The 16,299-nt window shown below is 37.0% G+C and overlaps 1 protein-coding gene across 6 annotated transcripts in view; it reads right to left on the bottom strand.

Annotated features, from left to right (window-relative positions):
- Positions 1-3,811: 3,811 nt before the first annotated feature.
- Positions 3,812-16,299, bottom strand: part of KMT5B (lysine methyltransferase 5B) — a 45,643-nt gene continuing 33,155 nt past the window's right edge. For 5 of the 6 annotated variants that reach the window (XM_042462333.1, XM_042462325.1, XM_042462317.1 and 2 more), the window contains 7 exons: positions 13,807-13,972; positions 11,663-11,772; positions 10,996-11,162; positions 10,321-10,340; positions 10,066-10,202; positions 8,149-8,345; positions 3,812-6,443 (listed from right to left, as the gene is read on the bottom strand). In XM_042462333.1, the coding sequence (XP_042318267.1) occupies positions 4,966-6,443; positions 8,149-8,345; positions 10,066-10,202; positions 10,321-10,340; positions 10,996-11,162; positions 11,663-11,772; positions 13,807-13,972 (2,275 nt within the window). In that variant the 3' untranslated portion in view covers positions 3,812-4,965. Of the gene's footprint in view, positions 6,444-8,148; positions 8,346-10,065; positions 10,203-10,320; positions 10,341-10,995; positions 11,163-11,662; positions 11,773-13,806; positions 13,973-14,837; positions 16,128-16,299 lie in introns of those variants that run through there. The other variant, XM_042462356.1, reaches the window with a different exon arrangement.

Raw genomic sequence — 16,299 nt, 5'->3', positions numbered from 1 at the left:
TTCACAGTTCAGATGTGGAGGGTTATTCATATAGGCAGGCCACTCCTTATGGCTATCTGGGAAACAAAGAATAGTAAAGTTTAGGAAATGAACTCCATTAAACACACACACATACACACCCTTTGATATCCAGGTTGTCTCTCCTTGCAAAGCTACCAGCCTGCTTTGTTAGGCAGGTCAATTTGGTGCTAATCATTTTTTCAGATTTTCAAATTGCTGTCTCTTACTTACTCTTTCTCTTTTTCTATAGTGTGATTTCCCAGAGAGGAAGATACAGCCATGCTTTTTTTCCTGACTTAGGGTGTAAAATAAAGCAAAATTTACAAGACTCGGTGTTGTGTTCTTCCTCCAAACAAACTATACACTTGAAATGTTCATTGGAGAGTTATAATTTCTGACCACAGTCTATGAAATTCTTAACTAGTATATATGAGGCCAAAAGGGCTTAAGTGTCTTGGTCTAAAAAACAGCAACCAACCAACCTCTAAGATATTCACTTTAAAACACTAAGAACTAAATTAAACCATTTTTATTTAAACGAAACCATTTCTGATCATAGTGAAGATCTGAAGATGCTGTTGCAGTGGTGTAAGACACAGTGGAAGCAGCATTAAGCAGAGCATCTGTTAGAAAGAGGAGAGCAGGCCAAGTGCTAAAATGCTCAGCTTTCTAGAGGTTTCCAAGAATAACCTGCCCAGATGCAGGCCCATGCATGTGAATGCAGATGACCACAAAGAACATTCCTCCGACTTCCCTGCCTACAAGCCCTACTCCCCCCCAACCAAGGATCCTGCATATCTACCTAAATACAATGTATGGTTCTGTTTTTGCTTAGCCTAATAAAATCAGTATCACAGCATGAACTTTGGAATTTGTCTTATAGTCAATACGACTGCTGCTGCATTTGTGTATTTACTTGTAACTCAGAGCAGTAACACTTGGCACCTGTTGAAGTGTGCAGTAACCCAGGAAAGCCTGTCAGCCTCTCAGCTGCCATGGTACTGTTGCATACTACTAACCCTTTGCAAACCACAGTGCTTTGTTATTATCTCTTGTTACCATAAACTAAAAAAACAATCTAAAATAAAGCCTAATGAAGAAATAATTTAAAACTGGGAGATTTTCTTTTCACTGATTTGAGCAGTGCTTCTGATGTACTCATTATTACTGTTGCACTTTCCCCATTATGTATTATTATATGCAAAGTTGCTCTTCTGCATTTAAAGTGTCAGACAGAAATAAATTAAAAGCAACTGAAAGGAAATAACAGCAGAACTTCCATTGTTCAAATTCTGTTTGGCTTGATTTGGGGTGGGGGGGTGGGGGGCGAGGAATGGTTCACAACATAAATTCATGTCTCAACAGCCCTATGGAAATAGTATTAACATTTACTTCTAATGGTCTAGATTTCGGATATTACCCATTTGTATAAACAAGAAGACAGCATACTTTTTCAAAATGTTTCCACCAAGGCTGCACTTCACAGGGTTTATCTTCATGAGAATCACTGCTCACAGATTCAAGCTGAAAACAAAAACTAGCAAATCTTCACTTATGCAAAACATGGTGACCTCAACATTTTACAAACAAATTTGAATTTTCACAGATATAAGCATAATAATGGGAAAAACCTTTTCAATGCGAGCTCAGTATTTAATGATTCCATATTTTCCCCCTTTGGTCCAATTTATTTCAAATAATTTTTGGCACAAATAAAAATTGATCAGTGTGTACACTAATCCTCTTGGAATACATTTTGGACATTCCATTTCATATACTGGATACAGCTTGGAGCAATGGTTAGAGCTATTTAATACCAATAGCTTACTGCAAAAGCTGAAAAAAATCCTTTTTAACATCATCAATAGTAGATATATTTACCCGTTATCGATATTATACAAACAACTCTTTTATATTATTGCATTTGAAATGTGTGCGACAACATACATCAGAAAAAAAGAAAACAAATGCCAGAAACTCATTTCAGTTCCATAATCCTATTTTAATAGAACTGAAACAAAGTTTGAAACAGAACAGTTACTGAAAAATATCCAATGAAATCAAATTTCAGCATTTCACACTTTGCTATTAAATCAATGACAACATTCTGTTTCCAAGGCAAATCCCAAATATTGCCATTGGAATTGTGTAAGTCATGTATGAATTTTACCCTTTCTGGCATTATTAAGGAGCAGCTCCACTTTCAACATACAGTAACTTCTTTAGGTTAATTCCAGGATATCTGAAAACACTGATTTTCAATTGTCCCCAAGGACTAGGCAAAGTTCTGTTGAAACGCATTCATGATGTTTTAAGATCTATATTCTGAAATGGCTCAAAAGTGCCAGGGTAGTTCCTTATTTAGCAAATGCTTCTGATAATTCAATGTTTGCCACATGAGCAAGGAGGAAGGGGAGCTTTCAAGATGTAGCTCTATGACAGAGTTAATGCTTGTGCTTCACAAGAATCTACTGTGCAGTTTTAATAGTTCCCCAGATCAGGCGTAAGCACAGCCTGAATGTTTGTGTAGCTGTCTCCAAAAGCACCTAACTAATAACTTCCTTTGCAATAGTTTTCAAACAGGAGCTGTGTTAGTCTATTACAGCATAAAGGGAGAAAGTGGGGGGGGGAGGAATGTGGCTGCACATTTAAGACTAACTGGTTTTTATTTTAACATGAGCTTTTGTGGATATAAACCCACTTCTTTGGCTGAAATTCAGAGTGATATTAAAAGCCTCAGGTTATAAAGCATGTCTACAGAGCTGTGGGAGTGGGACAGAACTTAATAGGATCGAGAAAGAAGAAAATTACATGCCTTGCTCTAAATTTTTAAAGGGCTGAGCAAGGTGATACAGGTCTTTCCAATAAATTTTAAAATAAATTTGAAATATCTGTATCCCCTCACCCTGTCCTTTGAAAATCTAGGGCAAGGGACAAGATTTTCTTCCTTCTGGATTCTAGTACATTCTACCCCAACCCCACAACTGTATAAATATGCTTTAAACCTGAGGCCTTAATACCACTCAGTGCAGCTGAAAAAATGGGTTTATGGGCCATCATATTCCTTCTTTTCCCTCCCCTCCCCTCCCTTCTTTTCTTTTGCAATCTTCATCTACTGCCAAGACTGGGTCCTTATGTCACTTGGCGGTATGAAAGCTATAGCTTGACTCCTTTGAACACAGTTGGGGATAACATAAGAAGACCTATAACAAACATGGCAGAAAAGCCCAGGTTGTGATTTCTCACTAGTATGAGAAGGAGCAAATAGGCATGAAAAGAAAGCCATGGACAGAATTGTCAAGTGTTCAGAAGTGCTGATTAACAGCCTCTGATACTTTTCTCCAGTCCAGCAGTTATTTGTGAATAAAGGAGATTTAATAGAAGAACATGATTTCCTCGTTCACAAGAGCTCCTTTTTTCCACATCAACAGATGGCCCAACTGAGCACACACAGATCCATGGAATGGGAACACCTGCTTGTAAACAGACATCCACTATTATGTGGACTTGAAACCTGTAAGTGTAAATGTTCTGAGGAATTCTGTTCTGTATTCTAAGATTCTTGTGCAAAATTCTATGCACAGAATTGCAAAATAAGAACAGACCTGCTTATATACCTAACTAAAACCATTTGAGATGTGTGTTCAAATAAAAGGTTAATTTATAGTCTTAATTATTTTTCACCAATTATTTTGCACTTAGCTAAAAAAAATGATGCTTCCTTAAAAAAAAGTGCACATAGAAATTCCTGAAATCTCAAAATGCAAACTAAATAAGTTTTTAAAAAGTCCACTGGTCAAGAGTTTAAAACTAGGTTTATAATATCCTATTTATTGGCATGAATGTATTTCTAAACTTAAAAACCCTTCTGGTAAGTTATCAATTTTTATGACAAAATTTCTCACAACACACAAATATTTACAACATATACATTTTTTTCAGTCCTTTACACTGGATCTCAAAAGACAAAACATTTTTATAGATTACCACAGAACAAAAGCTGTGACTTAAGGTTTTTCCTTTAAATTTCATAAAACTATCATAAGTTAAAGTGAATAGGTTGCTTTAAATTCCTTGTAGCATTTTACAAGTGCAACAGAAAACTATGAAGATCCAATTAGGATAGCTGTAGTTCATTGGATAAATGTTGCCCGTTGTAATCACGTTGTTTCACAGCAAGTTCTTGAAAAAATAAGCACCAATCATTCTTGCAAAGAACAATTTTATCTAAAAGTATCGAAAAAGTATTAAATACAAGGTGTTTTAATTTACATAACAAGAAATAAATACACCATATCCAAACTTGTATTCTGCATACTGCTACCCTTGTACATATAATGTACTAGAAGTCAGCAAACTGTCAACACCTTTTTTTAAGAAATCAATTTGACTTCAAACCAACGGTTTGCTACTATAACAAAGGCCACAAACAGTACGTCTGGGGACAGCATACAGTGTTAAAACTGACAAACTTCAAGGGGGAAAAACATCTAGCAAATAAACCAAAAAGCTGTAGTTCATTGCTGGTGATATTAACATACTAGAAAACCTTAACAGGTTGCTACTATGATTTTTTAGATTGTTTAGTCAGATATATGAGCAAAATAATGCTCCCATAGATTAAAAATTATTGTGTAGCCACATTATTGTGATTTAATTATCTTGCATGGAAAAAAATCTGATGGCGTTTTTGTAATTTTGCTTGAGCCTTTATTTTACAATAGAGCATTTTCTCTAACTCAGAATTGCACATAAGAAGGCTATTAAAAAGTACAATAAAAATCTGCACAAATGACTTAAGGAGTCAGTATGCTGTACACTATCTACAATATTATGTTGATATAAGTGAATAAACAATAAAGAAGTGCTTCCGCTAACATTTTCAGCAAGTTCATCAGTTGAGGAATAATTGACTGGAATTCTTATTTTTTAATGGACATCCTATTCAGTTTAAGACCTGTAAGCTTATGCATTGAGCCTTAAAGACTGATCTTCTCTTCTCCTGGAAGAAATATCAATGTCTATTGAATCTTTGCCAACTATAAGCCTTAATCGCTTAGCTGGAGGAAGAGGAATAAAGTCATCTTCAAAATCATCCTCATAGTCATCCTCCTCCTCCTCCTCCTCTTCTTCTGCAGATGAAGAGTCATCTACAGTTTCTTCTTCATACTGGCTATAATCATCCACTTCCACTCGTGACTCCAACAGAGACAGAGAATCACTACAACACACCCCATTCTCATGGAGGTCACCAGAGTATGTTCCCCTGTTTTCTTCTTCTCGTTTTAGCTGTATTTTTAATTTTGTTGAACTACTACTTGATCCTGAGTTAAACCCATTATTAAGCTTTGCTACATATAAGTTATTGTCTTTTTCATGGTCTTTACTTAGTTTGATGCTTATTTTTGAAGAATTCATTCCATCATTTTCTTGGTCATTTGTTTTGCTGTTGCTATCATGTCGCCTCCGCAAAGTCAGTTTGGGAATCCCAGAGCTGTTTTCAAGAATTAGTTGTGCATCATACCTAGTAATTCGCCTTTTCTTTTTGCTTTTTGCAGTTCTAAAGCGATTCTTTACTTTAAAAGTGTCTGAAGTTACAATAGAACAGCCACCAGCCACAGGAATGCAGTCTTTATATCCAATGGCTGGATCCATAACATTGTTCATTTCTCCTAGGTCAGAATGTGAACTGATCAAATCTGGCATGGTGTCTTGGACAGGTAAGTTATGTACAGGTTCTGTTTCCTCCATTTTCATGGATGGCTTTGCTAATCTCCCTTGTCGGGATTTCTTTTTGGCCGCAACCCTGTCACTCTTCTGACACTTACCCTCTCCCTTATGTGACGTAACAAGAGCCTGCTCACTCTCCTGTAACACACAAGATTGCTGATCCAAGCTGTTAGTTCGCAGGCCATTCAAATTGTTTTTATAGCTATTCAACATATTTGGTTCAAGCTTTAAGTCAGAGGTCTCCTTCAGATTCATTCGTGTTCTCATTGACCTCCTTGTTATATATGTACAGGGTGACACCTCCCCAGGCTCATGAGCACCTTTCACTGAACTTAGTTTGTATTCTCGTGCTGCATGCCTTGTTAAGCAGCCACTAGAGATGGCAACTTTCACTGGTCCCTCTGTTTCTTTCTCCTTCTTAATGGGCAAGTTTTTATACAGGACTATTTTAGGCTCTTTTAGAACCAGGTTTCCCATTTCGAGTTTTCTGGATGCATTTCTCTGCTCTGGCCTTTTGCACTGATTTCGCAACTTTATCTTTGAAAGTAAAGGCTTTGCAGGCTTCTTCAGTCTCTTTGGTACCCTGGAATTATTTAGATGAGTTAGTTTTGATGAGGTAGAATTTGATGAAGCTGGAATTCTTGAAATAGACTGCCTTGTTAATGATCTACTTTTGCTGTTCTTTTTAATACCAATAGAAGATTTGCGTGTAGCTGTAAGAATAAACAAAATAAAGTCAATATTTTCTAAAAAGTTATTATCTCTCCTGATTGCTACCAACTGGAATTAACATTTCACAAGAATATAAATAAGTTTTCTCTTTGATGCAAAATGCATACGTCATAAAGCACTGAAATATACAACTGTCAACAACAGGTAATTAAACATTATTTACTCAGGTCTTAAAATGATATGGTTAGTAGTATTGATAGTTAGGAATGCAAAATGAGTGAAACTATTGAGGGAGAGCTTCAGTGTATGCTTTCTATCTGCTTATTCCAAAGCCATTTCTGTCATTCAGGCACTTTCAAAAAGAATTTCTGATCACATACACTGGTATAGTCCTACCAACTACAGAAAGTACTGTACCAGTGTACATAGTGACAGACTAACCTCATGTAATCTGTTCAGCTTTCCTTAACCACTGACAAGAGGTGGTCTTCGGGATCTCCATTTTACCATACACTTATGCAAATTACTCTTTTTAATGCACTACAATTCCTTGGATATACCCCACATGGTCTGTGTGCTCTATCTGGATAAAATGCAAGAAGATCTGTCAGCTGAAGGAAAATTTATCCATTTATTTCTTATTTTAAAAAGTTGCCCATTTGTAAGTGAGACTTAATCAAGTCAATATTGCTTTAGCATGAGAGGAACTGTAAAATAATTCAGAGCTGGCAGCATGAAAGCAAACAAAATCTAATTTTATGATTCCCACATGATGACAGTTTATTTTCAGATAATAAAACCAAACTGACAATTTATCAAAGTAACAAGAATAAAGAATACAATTCCTGTAAACAATGAAAAATTTGCGGGAACTGAGCATGTTTAGCATGGAGAACAGAAGACTAAGAGATGACATGATATTTATTTTTAAATATATGAAAGGATGTCATGCAGAAAATGGAGCAAGCTTGTTTTCTGCTACTCCATAGATTAGAACAGTAACCAAGGAATCCAAATTGTAAGAAAAGAGATTCCACTTAAACATTAGAAAGAACTCCTTTACTAGAAAGCTGTTCAACAATGGAATCGATTGCTTCAGACGGTGCCAGATTCTCCTTCTTTGGAGTTCTTTGAACAAAGATTTGATGGGCATCTTTTGAGGGTGCTTTAGTTGTGTATTTCTGCATGGCAGAGGGTTTGATCAGGTGCCCCTAGTGGTCCCTTCCAACACTTAATATTCTATGATTCTAAGATATTTATATTTCTAAAGGTAAAGGGTTCTTTCCTATATAACTTGCCATGTCAGAAATCATCTTATTTTAAACAAATTAAGAATTCAGTAATCTAAATCCAGTTGCCAGTCCCAACTAAGTAGGCTGACTAAATCAGCAGGGTTTATGTAACCATTGTCTTAACATTCAGCACTTGATTCAAACTAGAATTAGCCACTGGATTTAGGCCAAATACAGCCAGGAGAAAGCAGTTTTCAGAATGAAGAATTAGTCATTTTATTAATTTTAAGAGTTTGTAAAATGCGAGGTCCCTGTGTTCTAGATACTCTTATCAGTTGTCCTGTCAGCAAATTTTCTTTCCACTCTCAGAAGCCTTTTTGCAGATTCCATCCCAAGCCACAATTTCCTCAATGAAAAAACATCTAATGAAAAGAGCAATTATTTTAAGACAGTAAACATTACTGAGAATGTTTGGAGAAAACACATTTTGAAAATGTTATCTCTATTTTCTTACTTGCATTAACTTTTTCCTGAGTGGTATCTGCATCAGTGTTGGAGCTTACAGACTGGCTGTCTGAATTTTTGCTGCTGTCGCCTAACTTTTTAAGCCTGTTTAAACGTTTGTCTGTTTCTCTGAGTCCATATTTGCTATTGATCACAGGAGTAGGTGCAGGAAGTCCCACTCTTGATTTAAAAGCACCAGTTCCACGTCTACAAAAAAAAAAACAGAACAAACACACAAACAAAAAACCTTAATAACTCCAGCTATAACAATAACAGAGTATCTGCTAAAAAGCAATCTGTATCCCAAGTCAATGCTGATTTGTTTACCTAAATTGAATTAATGCAAATATTTCCACATTATTAGAATATTGTTATTACAGTGAAGTAGTCAAAAGTACAGAGAATTCTCCTCTCTCTATATATTTTCTGAATCTTTCCATTAAATACATGTTTGTAAAGTGTAAGCTGCTTCAAGAAAACACTAATTTACTATATCAATTGCTATCAAGGACTGCTGAATACAAAATGGGAACCAATATTATGTTATATATTGGTAAGCCTAAAACTAGAGGATATTAGTCACAAAGAACTAGCAATAGATTTCTTGTACTCTATCTTTGTACTTTTGTGACCTACACAGAAAACATTCACTGTAATAAGCTTCTTCAGGATATAAATTTTCTTGAAGCTTGGTTGAGCCAAGTGATATCTTAAGGCCACAATCTCCCACCTTCAACTTCCCCCTTCCTGGATTGCCTCTTTCTGGTGGAGAAAAAAACCCCAAAAGTGATTTTTCCTTCTTCCTGGCGACTTTCAAGAGAGACAAACCATTTTTTAAGTAGTAGCCTCCCCTAACCCCATACTGTTCAATGTCTTTGCTTGGTTTTTTTTTTTGCCAAACCAAATTGCACCTGGAGGGTCCCAGAAGTATAAAACTCCCCCCCTGGACCTACCACAGTTGGCTATTTGTTTGACTGATGGTGAACTCATTGAAGTTAAGAAGTTTTCCATCTGGTTTGCCAAGTTGGGGACAAAAGATGGGAAGCAATCAATTCAATTATTTAGATTCTAAGTCTAAAACCAATAATTAATCCTATATAGAATGGGCCTAATAAATCAATGGGAACTTAATAAATCAATACTTAAGTAGTTTCACTGATTCAATATATCAGCTCTAGCTGGAATGAACCACTGGAATTAGGTATTTGTCTGAAATGAACAGAATGATAATGGATGCATGGGCCTGTTACAGACAGCCAAAATAAAGCTGCTTCGAGTCACAGTGGAGGTATGGTGTTTGATGCATGCGTCCTAAGAATCCAGAAGCCACACCAAAGCTGCACTCCTTAGGGCTGGAGCATGGCTTTGGTGCGACTTCTGGACTCTTAGGACGCATGCATCATTGAAACACCATACCTCCACTGTGACTCGAAGCAGCTTTATTTTGGCTGTCTGTAACAGGCCTTGGTTTCTTTTCCAGGTGCTACAAGAAAAGAATTTCTCTAACACTACCTACAGTTCTGCCCCATTCTACATGTGAAGGGTACCTCTCTAAGGAAAATAAAAACCTTAGAGGCTCTTCCTTTGATTTGGAATGCTCATTTTCCAGAGTTTGAAATCATCTAAACAGCCCACACACATAAAGGAGGCTCTCCTTTTCAGAAAGTTGCCCTGTATGAAAAACATGGACACACTTAAGTAGGACAGAACCATCACACTCCCTTTCCCCATTTACAGTACCCACATCAAGAATCCTTGCCAGTCATCTGGCAAGGATGAAACAACTATTCTGAGGTAGAGAGCGTGTCTAGATTTCAAGGCACCTTTCAAATGCCGCTCTGATGCAAACGGACTTCAACTTTACAAAAAACAGCTTTACTCTGAAACAGTACTATGTTTTTTAGTTTTATGTTTAAACAGACAATACCTTTCACATGTGTAGCATTCACAGAATTCATTGTTTTCTCCAAAAAACCCATCCCCATAGTAACAAGAAATTTCTTCTCCAGGTTCAATATCTCGCAGAGCTTTTACACAAGCTGTATCCCGGCCAGTTGACACAAACTATAGGAGACAAATCATTAACATGTACCTTTACTTATTTAATTACACCAATGTAATGTAAAAATAAATAAATCAGTATATTGAAAAAAGCTGGTTCAGATATTATAAATACACCTACCTTACAGTTGGGTCTGCAATCTGAAAAAGATCCAAAAGATAAAATCAATTAACTGCTGATAAGACCTGAAACATGAATAGTTATAGATACCTAAAGTAAGGGTTCATACAGATTTATCATCCACTCTTTATTTTAATAACGTATGTCCCACTTTTCTGAACAAAAATCCTTCCAAGGTAGCATACAAGAAAGGTAAGTATACGTTAATGATAACCACTACAATAAGGAGAATCTGTCCCAAAGGGCATTTATGATAAAATCCTTGTGGGAAAGGGAGGGACGGTCCAGACTGAAGAAGCGCTGAAGCAGCTGCTACCTGCCTGCTTCTCCCTCCTGCTATCTTGCTCACAGGGTGCCAATGACTCTGTACAAAGAAGAGAAAAGAGCAGCAGGTGCAGGGGGATAGGGAGAGTTTCTCTGTCTCTCTTCTCTGGAGTTCCTGCCACAGAGCAGTGGGTGGTAATGGAACAGGAGGGGGTGGGGAAAGTCTTCCCATACCAAGGGCTAGGGAAACATAATGCATTATCCTAGCCTCTTTTGAAAGAACTGTAATGGTATTTTAGCTCATTCTAATTATGCTTAAGGCCTAAATAAACTCCAAATTGAGAAATACATTAAAAATTATTCCTGAATACAACAGCCAGTCATGTTGCCTTTTCTTTATTTCTTGCTTACCATGGTTGATGAATGCAGCTGGTCCAAGCCACAGCTGAGCACAGTTTTTTCGTGTTGAGTACATGACACTAAAGTCATTCTCTCCGTGTCTGAGAAGCATGTTCTCTTCCAGCTCGGAGAGCTCAGCAATGCATCCTACTAGCAACTCTATTTTGTCATTACGTTTCCTAATAAATGAAGGAAGATATTATATAATTCAAGAACAACAAATGATTTTGTTTCACATAAAAATACTTTAAAATATGGTTGCACTTTGCCCCTCTCAATTTGTTAAATTTGTGCAACTGAGGTAGGGGGAGGCAAATGCTTCCTATTTTACCATAATGGATCAATGATGCTACTACAGCATTACAAAGAATAGGAAACTAGCTCATATGTGTGCTGGAATGTGGTTAAAAGAGCTGCAAATCAAAGGCTCCATGAACACATCATGTTCAGGCTGGGCAGAAATCCTTTGAAGTAAATAAAAAGTAGCACTGAATTAGACGCATTGAAAGAATGAAGTTGGTTAAATCAATGCTTATGCAAGTCCCACAAAGTCTATTGTTCCACTTTAATTCGAACTAACAATTGAATTTAGCCCAGTGGCTTCTAACAAGCATGGAAAATGCATTCAGACTGGAAGTAACATTTTTTTCACACAATATTTATGTCTTATAATACTTACCATTCTTTTGTTGCAACAATTTTGGCTCCATTTTGCTCTGATGAGTAGCGATTGCATGGCAATATTTCAAATCCACTATCAGTTGCAAACATTCGCAAATAAATAAATACCTGTAGCAGAAAGAAATGATCAAGTACAGCTGCTTAAAGTGAAGAACTTTTCTCAAAAGACTGCATCTAAATTTTCTGAATGAGCACCACATACACACATGCTGATATGGAACAGCACATCAATCCTTCTTCTCAAAATTTCACTACAGTGATATATGTAGCTTAAATATGGAGTTTACAAACTGATTAGTTTAATACACTCATCCCTCCACATTTGTAGATTTGATTTTTGTGGATTTGATTATTCACAGATTTTATTAATATGTTCTCTCTGGGAATATCTAGGTTCTCCAGAGCAACTCTATGGTGCTTTCTGCACCAGCATTTGGGACGTCCGGAGGACGTCCCATTTTAAAAAAGGGGCGTCTCTTTTAGACGCCTCTGGGCCTAGTACGGACTCCGTCCGTACAAGATGGCGCCGGCCCTTCTACATGGCCGGCGCCATCTTTGCGTATCGGACGCTGAGCGTCCGTACGCGTCGCGTCGCTTGTGACGTAGCGAGTGCGCCCCTGGCACCTCGCTACGTCGCAAACGCGACGGAAAAAGAAGCTCCATTTTGGAGCTTCTTTTTCGGTCCGCGCGGGAGTCGGGCCGTGTGAAGGCTCCGGCTCCACCGCGGACCTACTGGCGGCGGCGGCAGAGCACCGCAAAGCGGAGGTATGTACCCCGCCCATGATCAACTTTAACTAAAAGTTGCATTGAAAGATCTAGAAATTCCTAGACAGAACACTCCACTAGGCATTTGTAGCTCCTCCAGCATAATCCTATGACCAATGTCTGGCAGATGTTGATCACAGAGTTGTACTGCAGGACCTAGAGATTCCTAGAGAGGTGTTCTATCAGGTAAAAACATAGTGCTTTTGTCATTTGCAGCTTTTCCACATTCATGGGATTCTATGCCCTTAATCCCAGCAAATGTGAAGGGACAAGTGTATTGTCTTTAATGATGCACTCTCATCCTTATGGTGAAAAAAAAAAAAGGGGGGGGGGGACATTCAATATACACTTTCTAGATATGTCATATATTCTACATCTTTTCCATATCATCCATAGATTATCCCATTCAGCAAAACATTATGTGTTTTCATGTGCAGAAACCATATTTTAAATGTCCAGAGTCTAAGTAATTTCAAACATCTAAGTAAATAGTTTCTCAGTTTTTAATACCTTTGCCTCTTCACATTTTGTTCTTTATAAAACGAAGAGAGCTAGTTTTTGAAATTATTAGTTCCTAATTTCTTAAATGTCTTGCAGGTCTCCTAGGGAATGTAACAGTCCAAAATCTATTTTTAAATTATCTGCTTTTCAATGTGGTGTCAAACTGGATTATTTTACAGTGCAGATGCAACCCCAGTTTCTAAGACTCTACTATCTTTCCTAGTGCACAATTACTCTGGAAAGATGAGATCACATATATAGAAAACTCCTCATAATTCTATAAGCCCATAATCATTTTTATGTTATTTTAAAATATTAAATACTTTGACTATACAGCTATAGTTTCTTACAATATTTTCAGAGCTCCCTTTTTCATTCTTCAGCTTTAGTTTCTGAGCCTTATATTCAAAAGCTTCCTTTCTCCCTACTTTCTATGTCACATTAGATATACCACTTATTGATAAGGTGTAATTTGTTTCCTTTAATGCATCAATTTAACATAACAAATATTTCATCTGGCTTTTTCTTCACTGTAGGCACAATGCCAGCAAGTGCTTAACCAATTATACAAAGCTCCTACATCTTACATCTATGGCAAGAAAGGTTAGCAACCACAAATGGTAGGTTAGTTTTTTTCAAAGTCTCTCCTGCTTTATTATTCTTTCCACTCCACCATATACCTTTTACAATGTCCCTAAGCCATGAATACTTCCCTTCTTTCCACTGATGAGTGCCAACAAGCCACTTTTAAAAAACCTTAAGCAGTAGAACCAAACGGCAAATTAAACTTTCTTTGAAACAAATGCATTTGATTAACAACTGTAATAGCCTGTAAACCAAACAGTCTGAAGTTGAATTAAGTATAAATACACCTACATGTTCCTTGAACAACCTTTCCTGCATTTTGTTCTTGTTAAGAAAATAGTGCCGGGCCCAGTCACCTGACGTCAAGGACTTGAAGGCTTTTTCCAAGTGCTCATCTTTTTTAAAACGCTCAATTACCTCCTTCAGTTCTTCCTGCCTTCCTTTGATTGGTCGAAACCTAAAAGACAAAAAAGGGGGTGTCAGTCTGATCAATTGGACTGTTTTATTTACTTTGTATATCAAGAACAACTGAATCTGGGAGATAGTGCTGGAAATTAAACACAGCAGGTTCTGTACAGCTCTGAACAACAAAAAGAAATCAATAAAAAAAGAAGCATGGCTCATTATACTGTATTGGTGCTCATTATTTACAGAGATATTAAGATATTTATTTAGGCATCACTATTAGACTCTACTAGAGAAGACCAATTAAATAAATGGAACTTACATAATTGTTGATTTATCACGTTACCATCAATTTAGTGGGTCTAATAACTTACTAAAGTGAGGTCTAGTTGAGTCTAGTAACAGGATTTAGGCTTTGGAATTATGTATTCCAAGCAGCATACCTGGGGACTGCTAACCATTGTAAGTGTCACATTAATGGAATTGCCAAGACCTTTTTCTTTTGAGATACCTGCCTTAAATAAGTAAAGCCACTTGTACAGTTGTGAAGCTTATGATGATTTTTTGACAACTACTCAGACTAATAGGAGAACACTTAATGTTCTCCTAATTTTGGGTTTCAAAGAAATAATGAAACAGCACGTGACCCTCAGAATGAATGTCCTTAAAGGTATGTGCAACATCCGCAAATCAATGTTTCCATGATCTGTGATCACCATGGATATAATCCTGTAATGAATCCAGAGTATCAGGCCAAAAAACAGGGGGAGGGGAGCTTACAGATAAGTAGGCAAACCCCCTTCTTTGCTGCTGAATCAGCAAGAAAAAGCACTACACTACATAATCAAGTTAGTGTTCCAAAAAACATTTTTTAAATGCTGGTCACGTTTCCTAAAATTCTTGTTCTCATCACTTACATTAGGCAACTTGGTATCCTCCTCATATTTTAGATGACAACTCTCAGAATTCATGACAATTAATCATGCTGCTGGGGTCATAAGTGATTTGTAGTTTAAATTAGGCATCAGGTTGCCTTCAGTTTGCTTACAAAAAGGTTTTCGAAATCTGAAGGGCAGGCAAAGGGCTCTGCTAAAGTAAGCATTAAAGAAGAGAACACATTAGAGGAGTTCCTCAAAGACAAGTGTGAGACACTATATTATTCAACGTAAGTTACAACTTAGAAAGAAAAATGGGGATAGAGTGACAAGATTTATGGTAACCAAGTCAAGATGTGCTAATCATAGTCAGGAAAAACATGTGACTCTAGCTAGGACAATGTTCAAGACAATGAGCGCCACATCTCAAAACAAGTAGGGGTTACAGTACTTCTTATTTTCTAACTTGTTTACCACAAATTTTGTCTTAATGGTTCAAACAGGACCATTTCTAATTTTCAGGTGAAAGAGCTCGTATTAGAATAGCTACAGAAATTATGAATTTATTTGAGTACTGCAATGGGATAATCTGATTTACTCAGTTTAGAAAAAAGGAAGTTGGAAGAGGGTATAAGTCTGAACTTTTCAAGAATATTGAAATATATTCCACTGCTTTGAGATACTGTTTTAAACATGGTAAGTGGTGCATGGATTACAGAGTACCACCAATGGTCAGCGAAGATTTTGGCTACAGCAAATGATTAGAGATCAGATGCTTAACAACGTTCAAGCTATTATCTGGTAGGCTTTAATAACAAATGCAGGTTCAGCCTAGTATTTGGGAAGGTTTAATTACAAATGCAAATTTCTAGAATGACGATGACCTTGCCAACAACTGTAGAGTGAAATCCTTCAAGGAAACAGAAGTCTATGTTTATGAGAGGGATCATACCACTTCATATGCTGCTCCAGGATAATAAGATTCCTCTGTATTCTCCTTTCAATCCCATATCATTTGCTTTTGTTTTGGGCTAATATAAAGACTGTAAAAGTTTACAAGTTGTACCAAATATGTACTTAAAAGTCTAGCCAACCACAAACGATATTTGACTTGTTAGTGGAAAAAAGCACAATCATATCAAATAATGGCCCTTTGTTGTTTGTTGCTGTTAGATGCTTTCAAACTGACCTCAACTCATGGTAACCTTATGAATGAGCCATCTCCAAGATACCCTATCTTCAGCAGCTCTCAGTTCCTGCAGACGTAGGGCCCTGGCTTCCTTGATCAAATCTATCCACCAGGAATATGATCTTCCTCTTTACCTACTGTCTTCTACCTTGCCAAGCATTATTGTCTGTTCTAATGAGTCATGCCTTCTCATGATGTGATCAAAGTAGGATAGCTTCAATTTAGTCATCCTGGCCTGTAGGCCTGATTTTTTTCTAGGGTACATTGATTTGTCTTTTTATCCTTCCATGGTATCTGCAGATCTGTTCTCCTGCA

The sequence above is a fragment of the Sceloporus undulatus genome, chromosome 1 (genome assembly GCF_019175285.1).
Source record: "Sceloporus undulatus isolate JIND9_A2432 ecotype Alabama chromosome 1, SceUnd_v1.1, whole genome shotgun sequence".
In the NCBI taxonomy this organism is placed as follows: Eukaryota; Metazoa; Chordata; class Lepidosauria; order Squamata; family Phrynosomatidae; genus Sceloporus; species Sceloporus undulatus.
This window is presented reverse-complemented; position numbering and strand designations above follow the sequence as displayed.